The 18,810-nt window shown below is 41.6% G+C and overlaps 1 protein-coding gene and 1 long non-coding RNA gene across 4 annotated transcripts; both read right to left on the bottom strand.

Annotated features, from left to right (window-relative positions):
* Positions 1–30: 30 nt before the first annotated feature.
* Positions 31–10,603, bottom strand: LOC103454639 (ubiquitin-conjugating enzyme E2 10). 3 transcript variants are annotated; one of them, XR_011582337.1, is made up of 5 exons: positions 10,417–10,558; positions 10,225–10,297; positions 8,422–8,549; positions 7,140–7,619; positions 31–616 (listed from the first exon to the last, which is right to left on the bottom strand). XR_011582337.1 is itself a non-coding variant. In XM_008394235.4 (5 exons), the coding sequence occupies exons 2-5, from the start codon at positions 10,292–10,294 to the stop codon at positions 228–230; spliced, it is 447 nt and encodes a 148-aa protein (XP_008392457.2). In that variant the 5' UTR covers positions 10,295–10,297; positions 10,417–10,603; the 3' UTR covers positions 31–227. The 3 variants fall into 3 exon arrangements, 2 of the variants coding, with proteins under 2 accessions (XP_008392457.2, XP_028960569.1); XM_008394235.4 differs by having other exon boundaries at positions 31–371; positions 7,515–7,619; positions 10,417–10,603; XM_029104736.2 differs by having other exon boundaries at positions 31–371; positions 7,515–7,619; positions 10,225–10,332; positions 10,417–10,512.
* A 5,082-nt stretch (positions 10,604–15,685) lies between these two features.
* LOC114825678 (uncharacterized) lies at positions 15,686–18,268 on the bottom strand. The gene is made up of 2 exons (XR_011582041.1): positions 17,821–18,268; positions 15,686–17,780 (listed from the first exon to the last, which is right to left on the bottom strand). It is a non-coding gene; the product is annotated as an uncharacterized lncRNA (long non-coding RNA).
* Between the last annotated feature and the right edge of the window lie 542 nt (positions 18,269–18,810).

Raw genomic sequence — 18,810 nt, 5'->3', positions numbered from 1 at the left:
TCAGCAGCACTTTGTTAGAGGGAGAGAAAATGGTTTCATAGTCTCATATATAAACTTTTGCATAACAAACAATTCGAAAGCAATATAGTGTTCCGAGGGCAGTAAACTCTCCCTTTTGGTCCGCTTATGTAAAGAACAGATCACATATCCATTCATACATCCGATCAAATGATCATACTGCCACAGGGAAAGAAGCCCTCCTTCACACGGTCCTAGCAGCTCCCAGACTAACCCATAGCATACTTCTGAGTCCAGCTCCTTGCGGTGGTCTCATACTTGTTCTTGTCAGTCTTGTACATATGGGCGATCTCCGGGACCAAAGGGTCATCAGGGTTTGGGTCTGTCAACAGTGAACAGATCGAGAGCAACACCTGAAACATCAAAGTGAAACCAGTGCCCATGCTTCAGTGACACAAAGGACATATGGTTGCATCAACTATAATAATACCCAGATATATGAAATTTCCAGCCAAACCAGTTTCAATGTGTATGGCACATCTGATCGAACATTGTTTCCTGTTCAGTGCATAACATCATAACAGTTCAAAAGCCACAGTGCATCAACAACAACAACAACAAAGCCTTTTCCCACTAAGTGGGGTCGGCTATATGAATCCTAGAACGCCATTGCGCTCGGTTTTGTGTCATGTCCTCCGTTAGATCCAAGTACTCTAAGCCTTTTCTTAGAGTCTCTTCCAAAGTTTTCCTAGGTCTTCCTCTACCCCTTCGGCCCTGAACCTCTGTCCCGTAGTCACATCTTCGAACCGGAGCGTCAGTCGGCCTTCTTTGCACATGTCCAAATCACCGGAACCGATTTTCTCTCATCTTTCCTTCAATTTCGGCTACTCCTACTTTACCTCGGATATCCTCATTCTCAATCTTATCCTTTCTCGTGTGCCCACACATCCCACGAAGCATCCTCATCTCTGCTACCCCCATTTTGTGTACGTGTTGATGTTTCACCGCCCAACATTCTGTGCCATACAACATCGCTGGCCTTATTGCCGTCTTATAAAATTTTCCCTTGAGCTTCAGTGGCCTACGACGGTCACACAACATGCTGGATGCACTCTTACACTTCATCCATCCAGCTCGTATTCTATGGTTGAGATCTCCATCTAATTCTCCGTTCTCTTGTAAGATAGATCCTAGGTAGCGAAAACGGTCGCTTTTTGTGATCTTCGCTAAATTGCTCCGGTCATTAGTGTGGATAAGTATATAAATGGATAGAGATAGGAAAGCAAACACAAGATGTACGTGGTTCACCCAGATTGGCTACGTCCACGGAATAGAAGAGTTCTCATTAATTGTGAAGGGTTTACACAAGTACATAGGTTCAAGCTCTCCTTTAGTGAGTACAAGTGAATGATTTAGTACAAATGACATTAGAGTACAAATGACATTAGGAAATATTGTGGGAGAATGATCTCGTAATCACGAAACTTCTAAGTATCGGAGTGTGGTATCATCTTGACTTGCCTTATCTGTCTCATAGGTAGATGTGGCAGCTTCTCTGGAAGTACTCTTCCTCCATCCAGGGGTGGTATCTTTAACTGGTGGAGATGCACAAGGTAATGTATCAATTTCACTTGAAGCTTACTTGTAGTTTCAGGCTTGGTCAAGCGCGATACAAACCATGTAGTAGGAGTCCCCCAAGTCGCCGAGCTAGGGGATTTGCTGAAAGAGGTGACAGACAAGGTAAGCAATCAGAGCTCCGGCTGATTGTTCACCTTCTCCCCATCTTGCAGCAGCATGAAGGATAAAGAGAAGAAAAATGAGAAGAGATGATATGGGATACTTTTGCTTTTGAAGAAGTAACTTTCCACAGGCTTATTCTTGAACTGAGCTGGAGGGTTTTCTGGTTTCCTCCAGAGTATAAGGCCGACTGAAGAATTTGAGGGTCAAAACAAGTCCATCAAATCTAGAGTACGTTCGACCCTGCTGATATGGGATACTTTTGCTTTTGACAGAGTAATGGATGGATCGGCACGTGTGCTGTTACGCTTGTCTCCACATGCTTCCTTGTATCCTTCGCACTTGCCCTATCTGTTCCTCAAGCAGATGCGGTATCTTCCCTGGCAACATAAGATGTTGAAGATGAGTACTCGAGAGCAATGCCAGGTAAGTAATCAGGTAAGGGGTTCCAGGCTGTCAGTTCCTGGCTGGGAGCTTGATTTCAAGTGCTGACTGATTGCTCTCTTTCTCCTTATCTTGCAGGTAAAAACAAGGCCAAAGGAAAAGACAGGGAAAAAGCATGATATGGGATACTCTTGCTTTTAACCCTGATGATATGAGATATTCTTGCTCTAGTATAGCTTGTTTGCAGAGGTATTATCGGGGGGAAAGAAAGCTGAATATTTCGAAAGGCTTCGTTGGGAGTGCCCTCTCAGATATGAGGAAGGGTTGAGCATTTTTGCAGGTCTGCCTGTCCGTTGGGGATGGAGGTCGACATATATAGGAGTCTCCCTAACAAGTAGTAATGCTATTCCTTTACCCTGCTTGGTCATAGCACGGTAGTGGGAGCTGCCAGCTTCACATGTTTTAACTCTGTCAGAGCACTTTGAAAAAGTGGTATGTGGTATCTGACTCTCGAGATTCGGAGAACGATGCTTCTTCGATTTTTGAGAAAGCAATCATGGTGGGGGTCTGGCTCTCGAGATTCGGGGAGCAGTGTCACTTCGATTTTTGAGAAAGTAATCATGTTGGGAGTCTGGCTCTCGAGATTCGGAAGGCGGTGCCTCTTCGATTTTGGAGTAAGCAATCTTGTTGGGAGTGTTTTCTCGGATGTGAGTAAAGGTTGGGCATGTTTGCTAGTCTACCTTGCCACGAAGCACGGAGGTTGACACACAGGGACTTTCCAATTATCCAGCAGTGGTACTGTTCCTTTACCCTTGTGGGTAATAATATGGTAGCTAGACCTTCAAAATTTATGTGTCTAAACTTTGTTAGTGCTGTTTCTTTGCTATTCTTTTACCTTTCTTGGTCAGAGCGATGTAGTGGGAGTTGCAAGCTTCACGTGCTCAACTTTGGCAGAGACTTTGACAAAGTTATCTGTGGTACCCATGAGCTATTGTTGCGTGTGGGAAGTGGGTGATTGAACAGTAAGATTCCTGTGCTTTCTACTTCACCAGAAGTCTTCGACAGAATGCCCATAATTTCCGCAAAGCTGAGTGTGCGTGTGACAGGTGCTGACAAGGCTAGAAAAGAAGGTGCCTCTTCGATTTCTGAGATCGGCCCTCGTGGTCTCTGAGCAGCCCAGCTTTTGAGAAAGCGAGCGCCTCTTCGATTGATTCGGAGAACGATGCCTCTTCGATTTTTGAGAAAGCAATCATGCTGGGGGTCTGGCTCTCGAGATTCGGGGAGCAGTGTCTCTTCGATTTTTGAGAAAGTAATCATGTTGGGAGTCTGGCTCTCGAGATTCGGAGGGCGGTGCCTCTTCGATTTTGGAGCAAGCAATCTTGTTGGGAGTGTTTTCTCGAATGTGAGTAAAGGTTGGGCATGTTTGCTAGTCTACCTTGCCACGAAGCACAGAGGTTGACACACAGGGACTTTCCAATTATCCAGCAATGGTACTGTTCCTTTACCTTCTCTTCGATTTTTGAGAAAGTAGTCATGTTGGGAGTCTGGCTCTCGAGATTCGGAGGACGGTGCCTCTTCGATTTTGGAGCAAGCAATCTTATTGGGAGTGTTTTCTCGAATGTGAGTAAAGGTTGGGCATGTTTGCTAGTCTACCTTGCCACGAAGCACGGAGGTTGACACACAGGGACTTTCCAATTATCCAACAGTGGTACTGTTCCTTTACCCTTGTGGGTAATAATATGGTAGCTAGACCTTCAAAATTTATGGGTCTAAACTTTGTTAGTGCTGTTTCTTTGCTATTCTTTTACCCTTCTTGGTCAGAGCGATGTAGTGGGAGCTGCAAGCTTCACGTGCTCAACTTTGGCAGAGAACTTTGGCAAAGTTATCTGTGGTACCCATGAGCTATTGCTGCGTGTGGGAAGTGGGTGATTGGACAGTAAGATTCATGTGTTTTCTACTTCCCCAGAAGTCTTCGACAGAATACCCATAATTTCCGCAAAGCTGAGTGTGCGTGTGACAGGTGCTGACAAGGCTGGAAAAGTAGGTGCCTCTTCGATTTCTAAGATCGGCCCTCGTGGTCTCTGAGGAGCCCAGCTTTTGAGGAAGCGAGCGCCTCTTCGATTTCTGAGATCGGCTTTCGTGGTCTTTGAGCAGCCCAACTTTTGAGAAAGCAAACACCTCTTCGATTTATGAGATCAACCCTCGTGGTCTCTAAGCAGCCCAGCTTTTGAGAAAGCAAACGCCTCTTCGATTTCTGAGCAGGCGCCTCTTCGATGTCTAAAGCTCCGTCGAGTGCAGCTTTTTATAGGGGCTGGCATTAAGTTCCAAAGCACACTTGTATCTCCACCAGTAGAAGCTCCATTCTTGCACTTCTAAGATCTTGATTTGTCCGACCTCTTCTCTCTTCAATACCTTTGAAAATGTCTGGCCCCTCCGACCGTCGTTTTGACTTGAACCTTGTTGAAGAGGCAGCCCCGCCTTCTCCAGACAACATATGGCGCCCATCCTTCGTCTCCCCTACTGGTCCTCTTACCGTTGGGGATTCCGTGATGAAGAATGATATGACCGCTGCGGTGGTGGCCAGGAACCTTCTCACTCCCAAAGATAACAGACTACTTTCCAAACGGTCTGATGAGTTAGCTGTTAAGGATTCACTGGCTCTCAGTGTTCAGTGTGCAGGTTCTGTGTCTAATATGGCCCAACGCCTATTTGCTCGAACCCGCCAAGTTGAATCATTGGCGGCCGAAGTGATGAGTCTCAAACAGGAGATTAGAGGGCTCAAGCATGAGAATAAACAGTTGCACCGGCTCGCACATGACTATGCTACAAACATGAAGAGGAAGCTTGACCAGATGAAGGAAACTGATGGTCAGGTTTTACTTGATCATCAGAGATTTGTGGGTTTGTTCCAAAGGCATTTATTGCCTTCGTCTTCTGGGGCTGTACCGCGTAATGAAGCTCCAAATGATCAACCTCTGATGCCTCCTCCGTCTAGGGTTCTGTCCAGTACTGAGGCTCCGAATGATCCCCCTCCGATGCCTTCTCTTTCTGGGGCTCTACCGACTGCTGAGACTTCTCCTAAGCAACCTTTGTGAAGGCTCCATCTTGTTTGTTTATTTTGACTCATGTATATGTACATATTTGTAGCTTATCGGGGATATCAATAAATAAGTTTTCCTTCATTTCAACGTATTGTGTTAAATACACCAAAGCCTTCTTCGCTAAGTTCTTTGAATTTTCTTTTGTTGAAGCTTGTATGTTGAAGCTTTCTGAGTGGAGCATGTAGGTTGGGGTAGTGTTCCCTTAATTTTTCGAGTGAGGAAAACTTCTCGGTTGGAGACTTGGAAAATCTAAGTCACTGAGTGGGATCGGCTATATGAATCTTAGAACGCCATTGTGCTCGGTCCTGTGTCATGTCCTTCGTTAGATCCAAGTACTCTAAGTCTTTTCTTAGAGTCTCTTCCAAAGTTTTCCTAGGTCTTCCTCTACCCCTTCGGCCCTGAACCTCTGTCCCATAGTCGCATCTTCTAATCGGAGCGTCAGTAGGCCTTCTTTGCACATGTCCAAACCACCGTAACCGATTTTCTCTCATCTTTCCTTCAATTTCGGCTACTCCTACTTTACCCCGGATATCCTCATTCCTAATCTTATCCTTTCTCGTGTGCCCACACATCCAACGAAGCATCCTCATCTCCGCTACACCCATTTTGTGTACGTGTTGATGCTTCACCGCCCAACATTCTGTGCCATACAGCATCGCCGGCCTTATTGCCGTCCTATAAAATTTTCCCTTGAGCTTCAGTGGCATACGGCGGTCACACAACACGCCAGATGCACTCTTCCACTTCATCCATCCAGCTTGTATTCTATGGTTGAGATCTCCATCTAATTCTCCGTTCTTTTGCAAGATAGATCCTAGGTAACGAAAACGGTCGCTCTTTGGTATTTCTTGATCTCCGATCCTCACCCCTAACTCGTTTTGGCCTCCATCTGCACTGAACTTGCACTCCATATATTCTGTCTTTGATCGGCTTAGGCGAAGACCTTTAGATTCCAACACTTCTCTCCAAAGGTTAAGCTTTGCATTTACCCCTTCCTGAGTTTCATCTATCAACACTATATCGTCTGCGAAAAGCATACACCAAGGAATATCATCTTGAATATGTCCTGTTAACTCATCCATTACCAACGCAAAAAGGTAAGGACTTAAGGATGAGCCTTGATGTAATCCTACAGTTATGGGAAAGCTTTCGGTTTGTCCTTCATGAGTTCTTACGGCAGTCTTTGCTCCTTCATACATATCCTTTATAGCTTGGATATATGCTACTCGTACTCCTTTCTTCTCTAAGATCCTCCAAAGAATGTCTCTTGGGACCCTATCATACGCTTTTTCCAAATCTATAAAGACCATGTGTAAATCCTTTTTCCCATCTCTATATCTTTCCATCAATCTTCGTAAGAGATAGATTGCCTCCATGGTTGAGCGCCCTGGCATGAACCCGAATTGGTTGTCCGAAACCCGTGTCTCTTGCCTCAATCTATGCTCAATGACTCTCTCCCAGAGCTTCATTGTATGACTCATTAACTTAATACCCCTATAGTTCATGCAATTTTGTACGTCGCCCTTATTCTTGTAGATAGGCACCAAAGTGCTCGTTCGCCACTCATTTGGCATCTTCTTCGTTTTCAAAATCCTATTGAAAAGGTCAGTGAGCCATGTTATACCTGTCTCTCCCAAAACTTTCCACACTTCGATTGGTATATCGTCTGGGCCTATTGCTTTTCTATGCTTCATCTTCTTCAAAGCTACAACCACTTCTTCCTTCCGGATTCGACGATAAAAAGAGTAGTTTCTACACTCTTCTGAGTTACTCAACTCCCCTAAAGAAGCACTCCTTTCATGTCCTTCATTGAAAAGATTATGAAAATAACCTCTCCATCTGTCTTTAACCGCGTTCTCTGTAGCAAGAACCTTTCCATCCTCATCCTTGATGCACCTCACTTGGTTTAGGTCCCTTGTCTTCTTTTCCCTTGCTCTAGCTAGTTTATAGATATCCAACTCTCCTTCTTTGGTTGATTTGTCACAAGAAAAAGAAAAAGAAAATTATTCTGGCCGATAAAGGACTTGTGCTGTTTGTTTCCCATAGAGCTCTTATGTTTGCATACTTTAATTTGTAAAATTTCAGAAGTAACAAAATTGCAAATTAAAATCAAAAGATATAAATCACAAGGGGCCTTGTAATAATAAGGGAGTCCACCAAAATCATGGTATAGGATCATATAAAAACCCCCAAGTTTCATCATTAGTGATTCGCTTTTCCTGTACAAACGTAACCACTTCAAGTCATATGTAGTACTCAGTAGGGGAAACTAGTGTCTGTAAAACAATCAAATTCGTGAAGCAAGCAATCCTGCTTAGGGTATTAAGCATTTACCTTGGATATGGTCAGGGCAGGGCTCCACTGTTCTTTCAATATGTCAAGGCAAATGCTACCGTTGCTGTTGATATTAGGGTGAAACACCTTTGTCCTGAATGCAACCTGCAAAAACATAAAACAAATAGCACAGAATTACATGCACGTAGCAAAAAACATAAACGAAATAACAGTTGAACAAAATCCTTAACAAGTCCTAATAGTAGAAGTAAAAGATCTTGAAAAGCCAACATACCAGTATTTTTTACAATAACCAATATGCAAAATTTTTTTACAATAACCAATATGCAAAATTTCGTAGTTTCCTAGTCATTTATCAAAATTTGGAACTTTTAAAACGTCCAATATGGACTTCAGCTGGTGTGTTTAATACCAATGAACTTTGAAACTAAACCAAATATCCCATAGGACTTAAAAGGTCTGTAAAAGTAGCCCTTCTAATTAGTTTACATCATAATTTACCACAGGAACACCACTAGTGAACCATGTGGAGTCCCGTTTACAGAACAGCCACTAGTAATGCAAACAGGTTACCATTCCAAATGAGGATGCCATTTACTTCAGTACTAATAAGCTAGTGAAAAATTGTCAATTTCTAGTATCATGAAATCAATTCCATGAGATACATTAGGCGTCATTCATCAATTGGTTATCAATCAAGGCATAGTGGCTCAGATGATGGTCATATTTCCCAGGCATGAGCCTATTCAATTGGTCATCATATGTGCGAGAAAGATAGCATAAGAATATGATTGACGTCTTTCCCACTTTTTAGGCCAGATGAGGTACTCAACTCCTTGACATCAAGATACTAAGGATTCTGATTCAATTATGAAATCAGCAGAGCAATACAGAAAGGAACTTGTGCACCAATATGATGTGAAATTAAAAGAAAGCCAGCAAGTACCTTTGGTGGCTTAAAAGGATAGTCTGGAGGAAAATGGATAGTGACAAGAAACACTCCACCTGCATAAGGACTGTCAGCAGGACCCATTATTGTTGCCTGCCAGTGGAACATGTCTTCTGCAACTGGGCCTAAAAATATACATAAGAGTAAAGGCAATGAAATTGGATATCTGCTGAAAACAATGTCATTAGTCTTTTATTGAATAGTTTCAGTAAATTTCCAACGACAAAAAAATTGAAAAAGCAGACAAAAGTTGCCATTCACTATGTAAACATTATACAAAAAGAGTTCTAATAGCCTAGAAGAAGTGAAGGGTTACACTTGCACATAGTTTCGTTAATCACAGTAGATAGACTGCTGTGGCTATAAATGATAGAGACTTAGTCCATATTCTCCCAAAATAATGAACTCTTGCAGCCGTTGAGTGGATAACATAAACAATGACAAAAATTATAGTAATACAACTGATGATAAACATAAACAAACCAACCCAGTAAAGTTATTTGAAACTAAAAAACAAATCATTATCATTTATAAGATAAGCCATATATAAGAGGGTAATGTTAATCTTCAAAGTATATCTGTAAACGAATATGCGTTTATAGTCCGTTCAGTTAAATAATAGCACTTAGGAGGAAAATGGGAAGGTTTAGGGTGGGCCACATGCGGGATTGACTAATAGATTCTCGTTTACTTTCCAGTTACATCTAACGCCCATACCCAACCTAACCAATTGTTAGGGTGGGTAGGTCTAGGTCCACTATGGATATAGCACATATCCAACTAACAGACGGGAAGAAATATCTATAATTAATCCATGCAGTAGACTGTCACAAGGGGGAAATTTGAAACATAGAGCAGTTTGTCCTTCATTTCCAGAGTAATGCCATTTCAGGGAATCTGTTGAGATAAAGAGTCGAACAAGAAACCCCAAGACAATACTGAATCACCTACCACAAAAAATAAGAATGCTTCTTTTCCCACCACAACTTATACAACCACACAATGACCGCTCTACCTAAACAATATTCAAAACAATCAGAAAACAAATACTCAACACTAATCCAACTTCAAATTACCAGCCAACTTCTTTGATTGCCCTAACCTCCCTCTTTCTTTAGGCTTTCTAACAACATTAATGTCTAATGACTCAGTCTTTGCGACCATAGACAAGCATGAGAATAACCAAACTCCCACCAAAAACTGCTTTAGCACCTTGGTGGACTTGTAAGACCCAGTGATTCTGAGTTATTCAAAATAAGGATCACCCAAAAACCGTAAAGGTTTCCCTTTTGGATGTTAAGTGTGTCCTTACAGACCAATGCTATAGATTTGTCACCTTGTTAAAATGGAAATTACCCATTTATAACCAAGATGCAAGATGGGTCATCTATTGCCCAATTCGGTATGGTGGGTCGGGCAGGAAAATGGGTATATGGGTAGCAAGTAGCAACTACCACACAATAGCACCTTCACTATCATATACCTCTTCTCAAATAGTTCTTAGCCATGCAATTCAGATGACCAACTTTCGAAAACAAATACAGTTTCATTCAATTTTCGACAAATACAAAATTGCATGAGATAAAATGATCAAAGTCTGTCAAGAGCAAGACTGCTGCTTTTACACAGATTTACTGGTTTGGGTTTAAAAAAAAAAATCAGAATTTCAAAAGCAAGCATCAATCGAAGGTCAAATCAGATGCCGAAATCTACCCAAAACACAAAATTAAAACTTTATCAGCATACACAAACCAAAAGCAACATCAGAAGGAATCAGATCGGATTCAGAACTAGACATACCAGCGCTGCACGAAGTAGGAGGATCTTTCTGGAGGTCCTTCAGCTCCTTCAGGATCCGTTTCGACGCCATCACCTTGACAAACAAAAATTCAACCAAACAAACAAACCCTAGATCATAAAATCACCTCAGTGAAAAATGACCAAATTAAATTTCGGCAAAATCATCTAGAGAGAGAGGAGAGAGAGGGTTACCTTGACCTGAGAGAGCCTCCTGCTTTATTACTGATTTTGATTTTATGCTTTCTTTTGGTTTTAAGGTCTTTTGAGTTTATTGAGAAGGTAGGTAGCTCTTTGAACCACCACTCAAAATCAGTTTTATATATTATACCTAGGGAAGGAGGAAAGGGGCATTTGTGTCATTTCCTTAACGAATCACTTCAATCAAAGTGTGCCATCCTATTGACATTATTTGTATTTTGTACCAAAGAAATTTTTCTGCATATCATATAGAGAATTATTATTGATATTTTAAAATTTTTATTTTATTTTTTAAATGTTTTATAATTATAAAGAAAAATACATTTGGAATGCTAATAACAGTTCCTATCAGATATCAAAATTTTAAAAATATTAATTTGAGATTCAAAACTTTATACCTTATGGTTTTGTTTAATAAAAAATTGTCATTGTATTAAAGCCTTATGCTTTATTATAACCAGTCATTTGTTCTTTTAGGTACCGTTTGATACGTAGACGGGACGGGACGGAACGGAATGGGACGGGACGGGACGGGACAGGACGGGACAGAACGGAGGTTCCGTGTTATGTTTGGTACGCGTAGGACGGAACGGGACGGTTGTTCCGTTCTGCGTTTGGTACGCGCTGGACGGAATGGAACAAAAAGATTTGTTTATACCATATTTAGGGCCTCGTATTTAGACCTCGTATAAATACTCGGGGGACTTAAATGTAATTATGTAATAAATGAAGGGGCAAATATGTAATTAGGGGATGAGCCCTTATTCTATAAAAGGGACTCCTCACCCTTACAAACCTTAAGTCACTCCTGGCTAGAGCAAAGCTCTCACACTCTCTCCCTCACTTCTCAGAGAAATACAATACAATCAGTGTGGACGTGGCCCAAACATTGGGGTGAACCACGATACATCTTGTGTCATTTACATTACTTGCAGATTCACGACCGGATTTACGTTGTTCCAAGACCTCCGGTTTTGTGCATCAACATTTGGCGCCGTCTGTGGGAATCGATACGAAAAGTTGTGTCAGTTCTCTTTCATTTTTTCATCTCCATCGTGAATCTGCAAAAATTTGCAAAAACCCAGAAACAGAAAAGATCCAGATCTCAAAATCACTCATCTCTCTCTCTCTCTCTCTCTCTCTCATCATTCGATTTTGGTCCTTTGTAAACATCAAGAGCCAGATCTCTCTGTGATTTATGTAAAGATCGAGATCTCTCAGCATGCATCAAGACCAGATCTCTCTCTCTCTCGGCAATTGCACAGCCTCCACTTTTCACTCGATAGCAAATGTTGAAATGGCAGTGGCAACAACAACATCCAATTCCACTCCCTTTCCTCCAAGCCGGTTCATTTACTACCACCCACGTCACGTTAAATGGACCCGGTACAGGCCGCCGTGTTCCAGCCACCGGAGACTCCTCGTGAGCCCATGGAGCTCATCTCCTGCTCTTGGAGTGTCTCAGCTCTCGAAGTCTCCAAAGCCTTGGCCCCACCCCCTGACCAGACCCAACTCACAAACCTCAACCTCAGCTCTGCCGTCAATGGCGGTGGCGGTGGTCCTATACCAGATGATCTTGCCGGGGAGATAAACGAGAGCGCCACTTTTTCTGGCAACCCATTTTCTTTTGCTTCTTCCGAGACCTCTCAGCTCGTCATGGAGCGTATCATGTCACAGTCGCAAGAGGTATCTCCATGAACATCTGGCAGTCAAGAAAAGCAAATGGGGGGCGATCATGATGTCTTCTCTGAGTAGGGAGCTTGTGTTCCTGATCTTGCAGTTTTTCGATGAGGAAAAATTCGAAGAGACTTTTCACAAGCTAGAGCAGGAATTTGGGGTTTTCTTGAATATGAAATTACAGCTCCGTGATAAATTGCAGTTCTCAAACCTTAGGCGTTCGAGGCTATGGACTCTCATTAACCAAAAGAGCATGACAACAGTTGTACATCACTGCTTGATTCCAATGTCTGGTGTCAGAATTCTTGAGAACCAGTGGGCAAAGCAACCCATTAAATGGGTTTGAGGAGAAAGGAGAGAGAGGAGATGAATTTCAGAACCAGTGGGTGAAGCAGCCACCATCTCTGATTTCTTCCTTCCAGTTCCGTCATCGTCATCGTCCGAAGTGGACGAGCTGGAGGCGGTCCCACCGAGGATGTATTGCATGTGGATGCAGAAATCTGCATCGACAGAAGCAGTGGAGAGAGAAAGTAGAGGAGTTACGATGATGACGATGAGGAGTTAGGGTTAGAGTGCGGTTGCTACCACCATCTTGTTGGTCCTGTGCTGGGCACGGACTGGTCAAGCCATCTGGGTCACCTTACCTTCCTTCAGCACGAAGTGTGTCTCGGAAGAAATCCAGAATAACGTCGTCGTTTTGGCCAATTACGTCGTCATCCCCGATGATCACTCACACTCCTCTACCATCTCCGCCAAGCCCTTTACGTCATCATTTTGTTACAACTACAAGGAGTTACTTGCAATGGTTTCCCTTACCTTCAAACTGAAAGCAGAGTTTTCTTGCAATTGTGGGCTCATGAAATACCGACAGAGCATCAACTTGGCAGCACCAACAAAGCATCAACGGCATCAACTTTGCTTGTTAGACACTATCCCACTATCTGCCAGCCCACAATCCCACTCTCCAAACCACAGAAGATAAGTCTTCTTTTATTACAAGATGCTGGCCACATTTTCTTAAAGCAAGATAGTTTAAATAATTTTTATTATTATACTTATTCTGCAAATATTAGTGTGGAAGTGGGCCTCCCGTGCCTGACCCAAAAAACCAGTGGATGGGTTCATTACTCAGGATTCCACTTATTCTGCCTTACCATAAAGGAAGAGGAAAAAGAAAGAGGGCATCACTGTTAGAAAAGTGGAAGTGTGATGATGGGTCGTCTGTGATGTATCTTTAAAAGCACAAAGAGAGTGAACAGCACAAAAGAAGAGAAAGTGGAGAAAGCGAAGATATGCATGCATACGCGGGCACCGCAGACATTATTTTTATTTTTTGCTGGTATATGTATTGTTATCACCATCTGTATCTCCGGTATCATACCCAGTCACAAAAAAAAAAAAAAAAAAAAAAAAAAAAAAAAAAAAAGCCCAAAATAAATGGGCTGGAATGTTGTGTAAAGGCCGAAGGCCCATAAGCCCAAAATAGCACCAACCAGGTGATCAAAAGTACGCCCCGTACTCCACAATTATTCGGCAACCTGCCGCTATTACCACCAACCAGGTGATCAAAAGTACGCCCAGTACTTCTAAAATTATTCGGCAACCCGCCGCTATTATCACCAACCAGATGACCAAAAGTACGCCTAGTACTCCAAAAATTATTCGGCAACCTGTCGCTATTACCACCAACCAGGTGATGAAATGTACAACCCGTACTCTAATATCATTTGGCAACTAGCCATTCATGCCAACTAGCCATTCATGCCACCAACCAGGTGATGAAATGTACAACCCGTACTCTAATATCATTTGGCAACGAGCTATTCATGCCACCAACCAGGTGATGAAATGTACAACCCGTACTCTCCTTCATGCCAACAACCAGGTGATCAAAAGTACTTCCAGTACTTCAAATCATACATGAGCATTACTCATGTCATTCATACATAAACATTCATGAGCATCACTCATGACAACATACATGAGCATCACTCATGTCAATCAACATAAACATTCATGAGCATCACTCATGTCAAACAGCTTCAAAAGATTCATTTACAGAGCTCTAGCTCCAAAAGCTTCATTTACAAAAACTCCAGCTTCGAAAGCTTCATTTACAGAGCTCTAGCTACAAAGCTTCACTTGCAAACTTCACCTACAAAGCTTCAGTGCAGGGTATACAAATACCGCCTCTGACCAACCACCACTTCGGCCCATACATGGATTCAATTTAAAGTCTCCAGCCAGCAGACTCTATTGACCGAAGACTTGGGGGACTACATTATGTACCATATATTGGGCCTCAACTGGGCCTCATGAAAAATACAAAATACTTGGGGGACTTAGCCCATTACTTATGTATTGAGGAGCGAGCCCTTATTCTATAAAAGGGACTCCCTCACTTTCATTAGAGAGCACCCATTGTTTATGTATTGAGGATCGAACCCTTATTCTATAAAAGGAACTCCCTCACCAACATTAGAGAACAACGCCGCCAGCTGAGCAACCGCTTCACCGCGAGCATCATTCCTAACCCATCACTTATGTATTGAGGAGCGAGCCCTTATTCTATAAAAGGGACTCCCTCACCATCATTAGAGAGCATCGCCGCCTACTGAGCAACCGCCTCGCCGCGAGCATCAACTGTAGCCCATCATTTATGTATTGAGGAACGAGCCCTTATTCTATAAAAGGGACTCCCTCACCATCATTAGGGAGCATCAACTCTAGCCCATCATTCATGTATTGAGGAGCGAGCCCTTATTCTATAAAAGGGACTCCCTTACCTTCAAATGCCGCAAGCCGAGCCAACCAAGGCAACATAAGCCACGAGCCGAGCAGTCTCGCAGCGTGTGCTACTTCTAGTTTAGCGTCATTTCAGATTGAGCATTACCTCATATCGAGCATCAGTTCAAGACAACATCTAGTTACTTCGGCCCACACATGGACTGAATTTCAAGTCTCCAGCCAAAAGACTCTCTTGACTGAAGACTTGGGGGACTACTGTTTATACCATATTTAGGGCCTCGTATTTAGACCTCGTATAAATACTCGGGGGACTTAAATGTAATTATGTAATAAATGAAGGGGCAAATATGTAATTAGGGGATGAGCCCTTATTCTATAAAAGGGACTCATCACCCTTACAAACCTTAAGTCACTCCTGGCTAGAGCAAAGCTCTCACACTCTCTCCCTCACTTCTCAGAGAAATACAATACAATCAGTGTGGACGTAGCCCAAACATTGGGGTGAACCACGATACATCTTGTGTCATTTACATTACTTGCAGATTCACGACCGGATTTACGTTGTTCCAAGACCTCCGGTTTTGTGCATCAACAAGATTAAATGACTAACTTACCCCTGTTCCGTTTGTTGTTTGGTACAATGCTTATACGTGGGACAGAACGAGACAATTTTTTTTTTTTTTTTTGAACTTGTTCATATTTGAACACATATGCTTATCTATGATATATTTTTTACAGTAGCACATGGCTAAAGATATGTTACGCGATAATATATGTTATGCCATTTCTTGACTGAAGACATGGCAGAAGAAGCAAAACGAAAAACAATGGCAAAGAATTTAGAGAGAGAAAGTGAATGACTAAAGATTGTATTCCTTGAACAATGAAGGAATTCCAGAGAGAGGTGTTCGTTATTTATACAAGTATTCTTTGCTTCACTCATAAGCTACTAACCAACTTTCTTATCCCTACAAATCCCAACAGACTAACAGCCTTCCTACAATCTCAACAAGCTAACTGCCTCGCTGATGTGTGCCTTGGTGATGTGTGCCTTGCTAATGTGTAACCTTCATGCTGATGTGTCTGTAGAGCCATACTGATGTGTACATATCAGTCAACAGACCCATGGCCTGAAGCAATAACTTTATGTTTCTTGAGTATTCATCTAATAAAAGGCTATTTGGGACAAGACTGGATCTTGAAGATAATCTAATATGCTGCAACAACATACATGGAGACCTAGAAAACAAAAAGCAAAGAGCATTGGTAAGTAATAATAAAATAGAAAAAGTACACAAATTTATCAGCAAGCCATGAATGACCAATCTTGTGATAATTCCAAATCATGTTTTTTTTTTTTTTTCAAATGGTAATTCATTCAACATGATAGAACTCCCGTATACAAGGAGGAGAGATAAGCATATGAGAACACCAAATAAACTTCAACAGACCATCTTTTACAATCACACACACTAGTAAAACTGCTTGCAAGTCACAATCTTTCACATAGTTTTTCCTAAACCCCATGCATGCTTCCCTCCTAGCAAAGCAGTTACAAACTTACATGATGTCTGACATGGTTAAAGACAAGGGCAACTTTTACAAAAGAAAAGCACCAAGTAATCAGCCACAGAGCATTATCGTGTCTATCACGTCTCACATGTTTTGTACATCCTAAATAATGAAAAAGCATTATCATTCAATTCCATCTTTAGCAGCTTTGGCCTTATGAAGAATCGCAGCTGCTAAAGATGCTAAACATGGAAAATCAAAAGCGTCCAACAATGAATATAAAGTGGGATAAAGTATGCAACAAGAAAATAAATCACTAGGCTGGGGGAGGAAAAGAAGTTGGACAAAGGACATGATTTTACAACAAAAAAGATATCCGATAATTTGGCAACTGATTGCCAACAAACAAGTTCTAACAACGAAAAATAATGACACCACTGATGCACAAGGACAACTTGCTTCGCATACTATGACCATACCTTCCAATATACAACAGCAACTAACAAGAAAAAGAAGCACGATGCAAAACAAGAATCAAATAGAAAACTAAGAAAAACGTTAGCCAAAACCTATATATTTCATCTCTCCCTTCCCCCTAAAAGAAAATACTAATAAGGAATAAGAAGATCCCTGGCAGGCAACGTTACATTGTCCCTTCAACCCCTTTTCCTACCAAAATATTTCCACCCATAGAGACACCTCTTCGACTATCTATGTTAATTGTTACAGTCTTAGGGAAATGCTCTAAAACCCAAGAAATGCTCTAAAACCCACAGTGATGCAGCTCTCCAATATGGATGAGCGACCGAGGGACATTTCAAACCCATTTTCCAATCTAGCCTACGCATTTTCTTACGATTTCACCACGCAAGAAAGGCTTCTCAGTGTGTGTTTAACTCCCAGTACAAAGGGTTATTTATGCCGAACCCAATTTTTGTGAAACAAATTATGGAATTTGCCAAAACCCCTAAAAATGCCATAAGAATTTAGCTCAAACACTTCACAAACGATGATTCTGCACTAATTTTACGACCCCAAAGCATCTCTTCTTTCATAAAACACAATTTGGGTCAAAACGCAAATGTATCAAAACTCAATTATACACACTGACCAATAATCAGTAAAATAACCATTAAAATGCATCAAACTGATTAACATTTCAGCTGACCAAATGCAGAAAGAACCAGCTTTTTCCATCATACAAAGCCAAGCTCACAACCGAACCCACTAAATTGCACAGCTCGGAACCAGATCCAATTCTTTACAAACCAGAATCGTAATAAACCTTAAAAATCAGACTTTGTTCTTTTTCCCAAGCACAAGTTAAACCAGAGAAACCAAGAAAACTAACTTCTTTTCTCAAAATCATCATATTTTCCCAAAAAATTGAAAATTTCCATGGAAAAATCAAGAAAACGAACCTGGAGATGCAGCGGCTACGGGAGAAGACCGAGATTAAACCTCGAGATGCAGCGGCTACGGGAGAAGATCAAGATCAAACCTGGAGCTACGGGAGAAGATTGAGATTGAACATGGAGATGCAGCGGCTACGGGAGAAGATCAAGATCGAACCTGGATATGCAGCTGCTACGGGAGAGGATGAGGAGGAGGGCTACGGGAAAAGGCAGCGGCAGGCAGAGAAGATGGAACGAAGAAGATAGAATTTTAGGGTTTGTTTTTTGGATGATGTAAATATTGAAAAAGAGAAGGGGTATTTTTGTCTTAAAATGTTATGAATTTGTGTTCCACGGGATGGAAAAACCCGTTCCAGGTGTGGGAGGTGGAACCAAAATCTAACACATTTTCGTTCCGTGGAACAGGGGTTCCACATAATTTTAGCGCACCAAACGTGGGACGGAACGCGTCCGTCCCACTCTGTTCCGTCCCATCCCACGTACCAAACGCACCCTTAGTCTTTTCATGATATTTGAATTTTTTTTTCAAGGGATGTATTTGAATTTAAGTAGCAGTTATATCTTGCTTATCGATATAGAGTATGTTTAGAAGTGTTTTTAAAATGAGTGAATATTTTTTGGTTCTAAAAGTATTTGAAGTGCATTTTGAAAAAAAACACATCGCTTTAAGTTATTTTTCAGAATTTCCTTGTATATTTACATTGTTCAATAAAACCTCTATAAAGTCATAAAGTTGATAGATTTGTAGTTAAAAAATATTATTTATTGACTTATTTATCCTTAATGAATATTGTATTTCCTAATTAGAATTCCATGGGCGCCAAGTATTTTATTTCTTGCACATATGTACTTTCTTTACTTGTACTTTAAGGCGGCGTTCCTTGATGCCCAAGGCCCTATTGTGTATAAAGGGTGTTGAATGCCTTTCCTTTTTGTCACCTTCAAATCAGCTAAGGTGATTATGAAAAATCAGTTAAGCAGACATATTCGTGTTGAGTTGTGCAAGAAGAAAACATCAAACTCCAACTGGAAGCAA

Source organism: Malus domestica, chromosome 06 (genome assembly GCF_042453785.1).
Source record: "Malus domestica chromosome 06, GDT2T_hap1".
NCBI lineage: Eukaryota > Viridiplantae > Streptophyta > Magnoliopsida > Rosales > Rosaceae > Malus > Malus domestica.
This window is presented reverse-complemented; position numbering and strand designations above follow the sequence as displayed.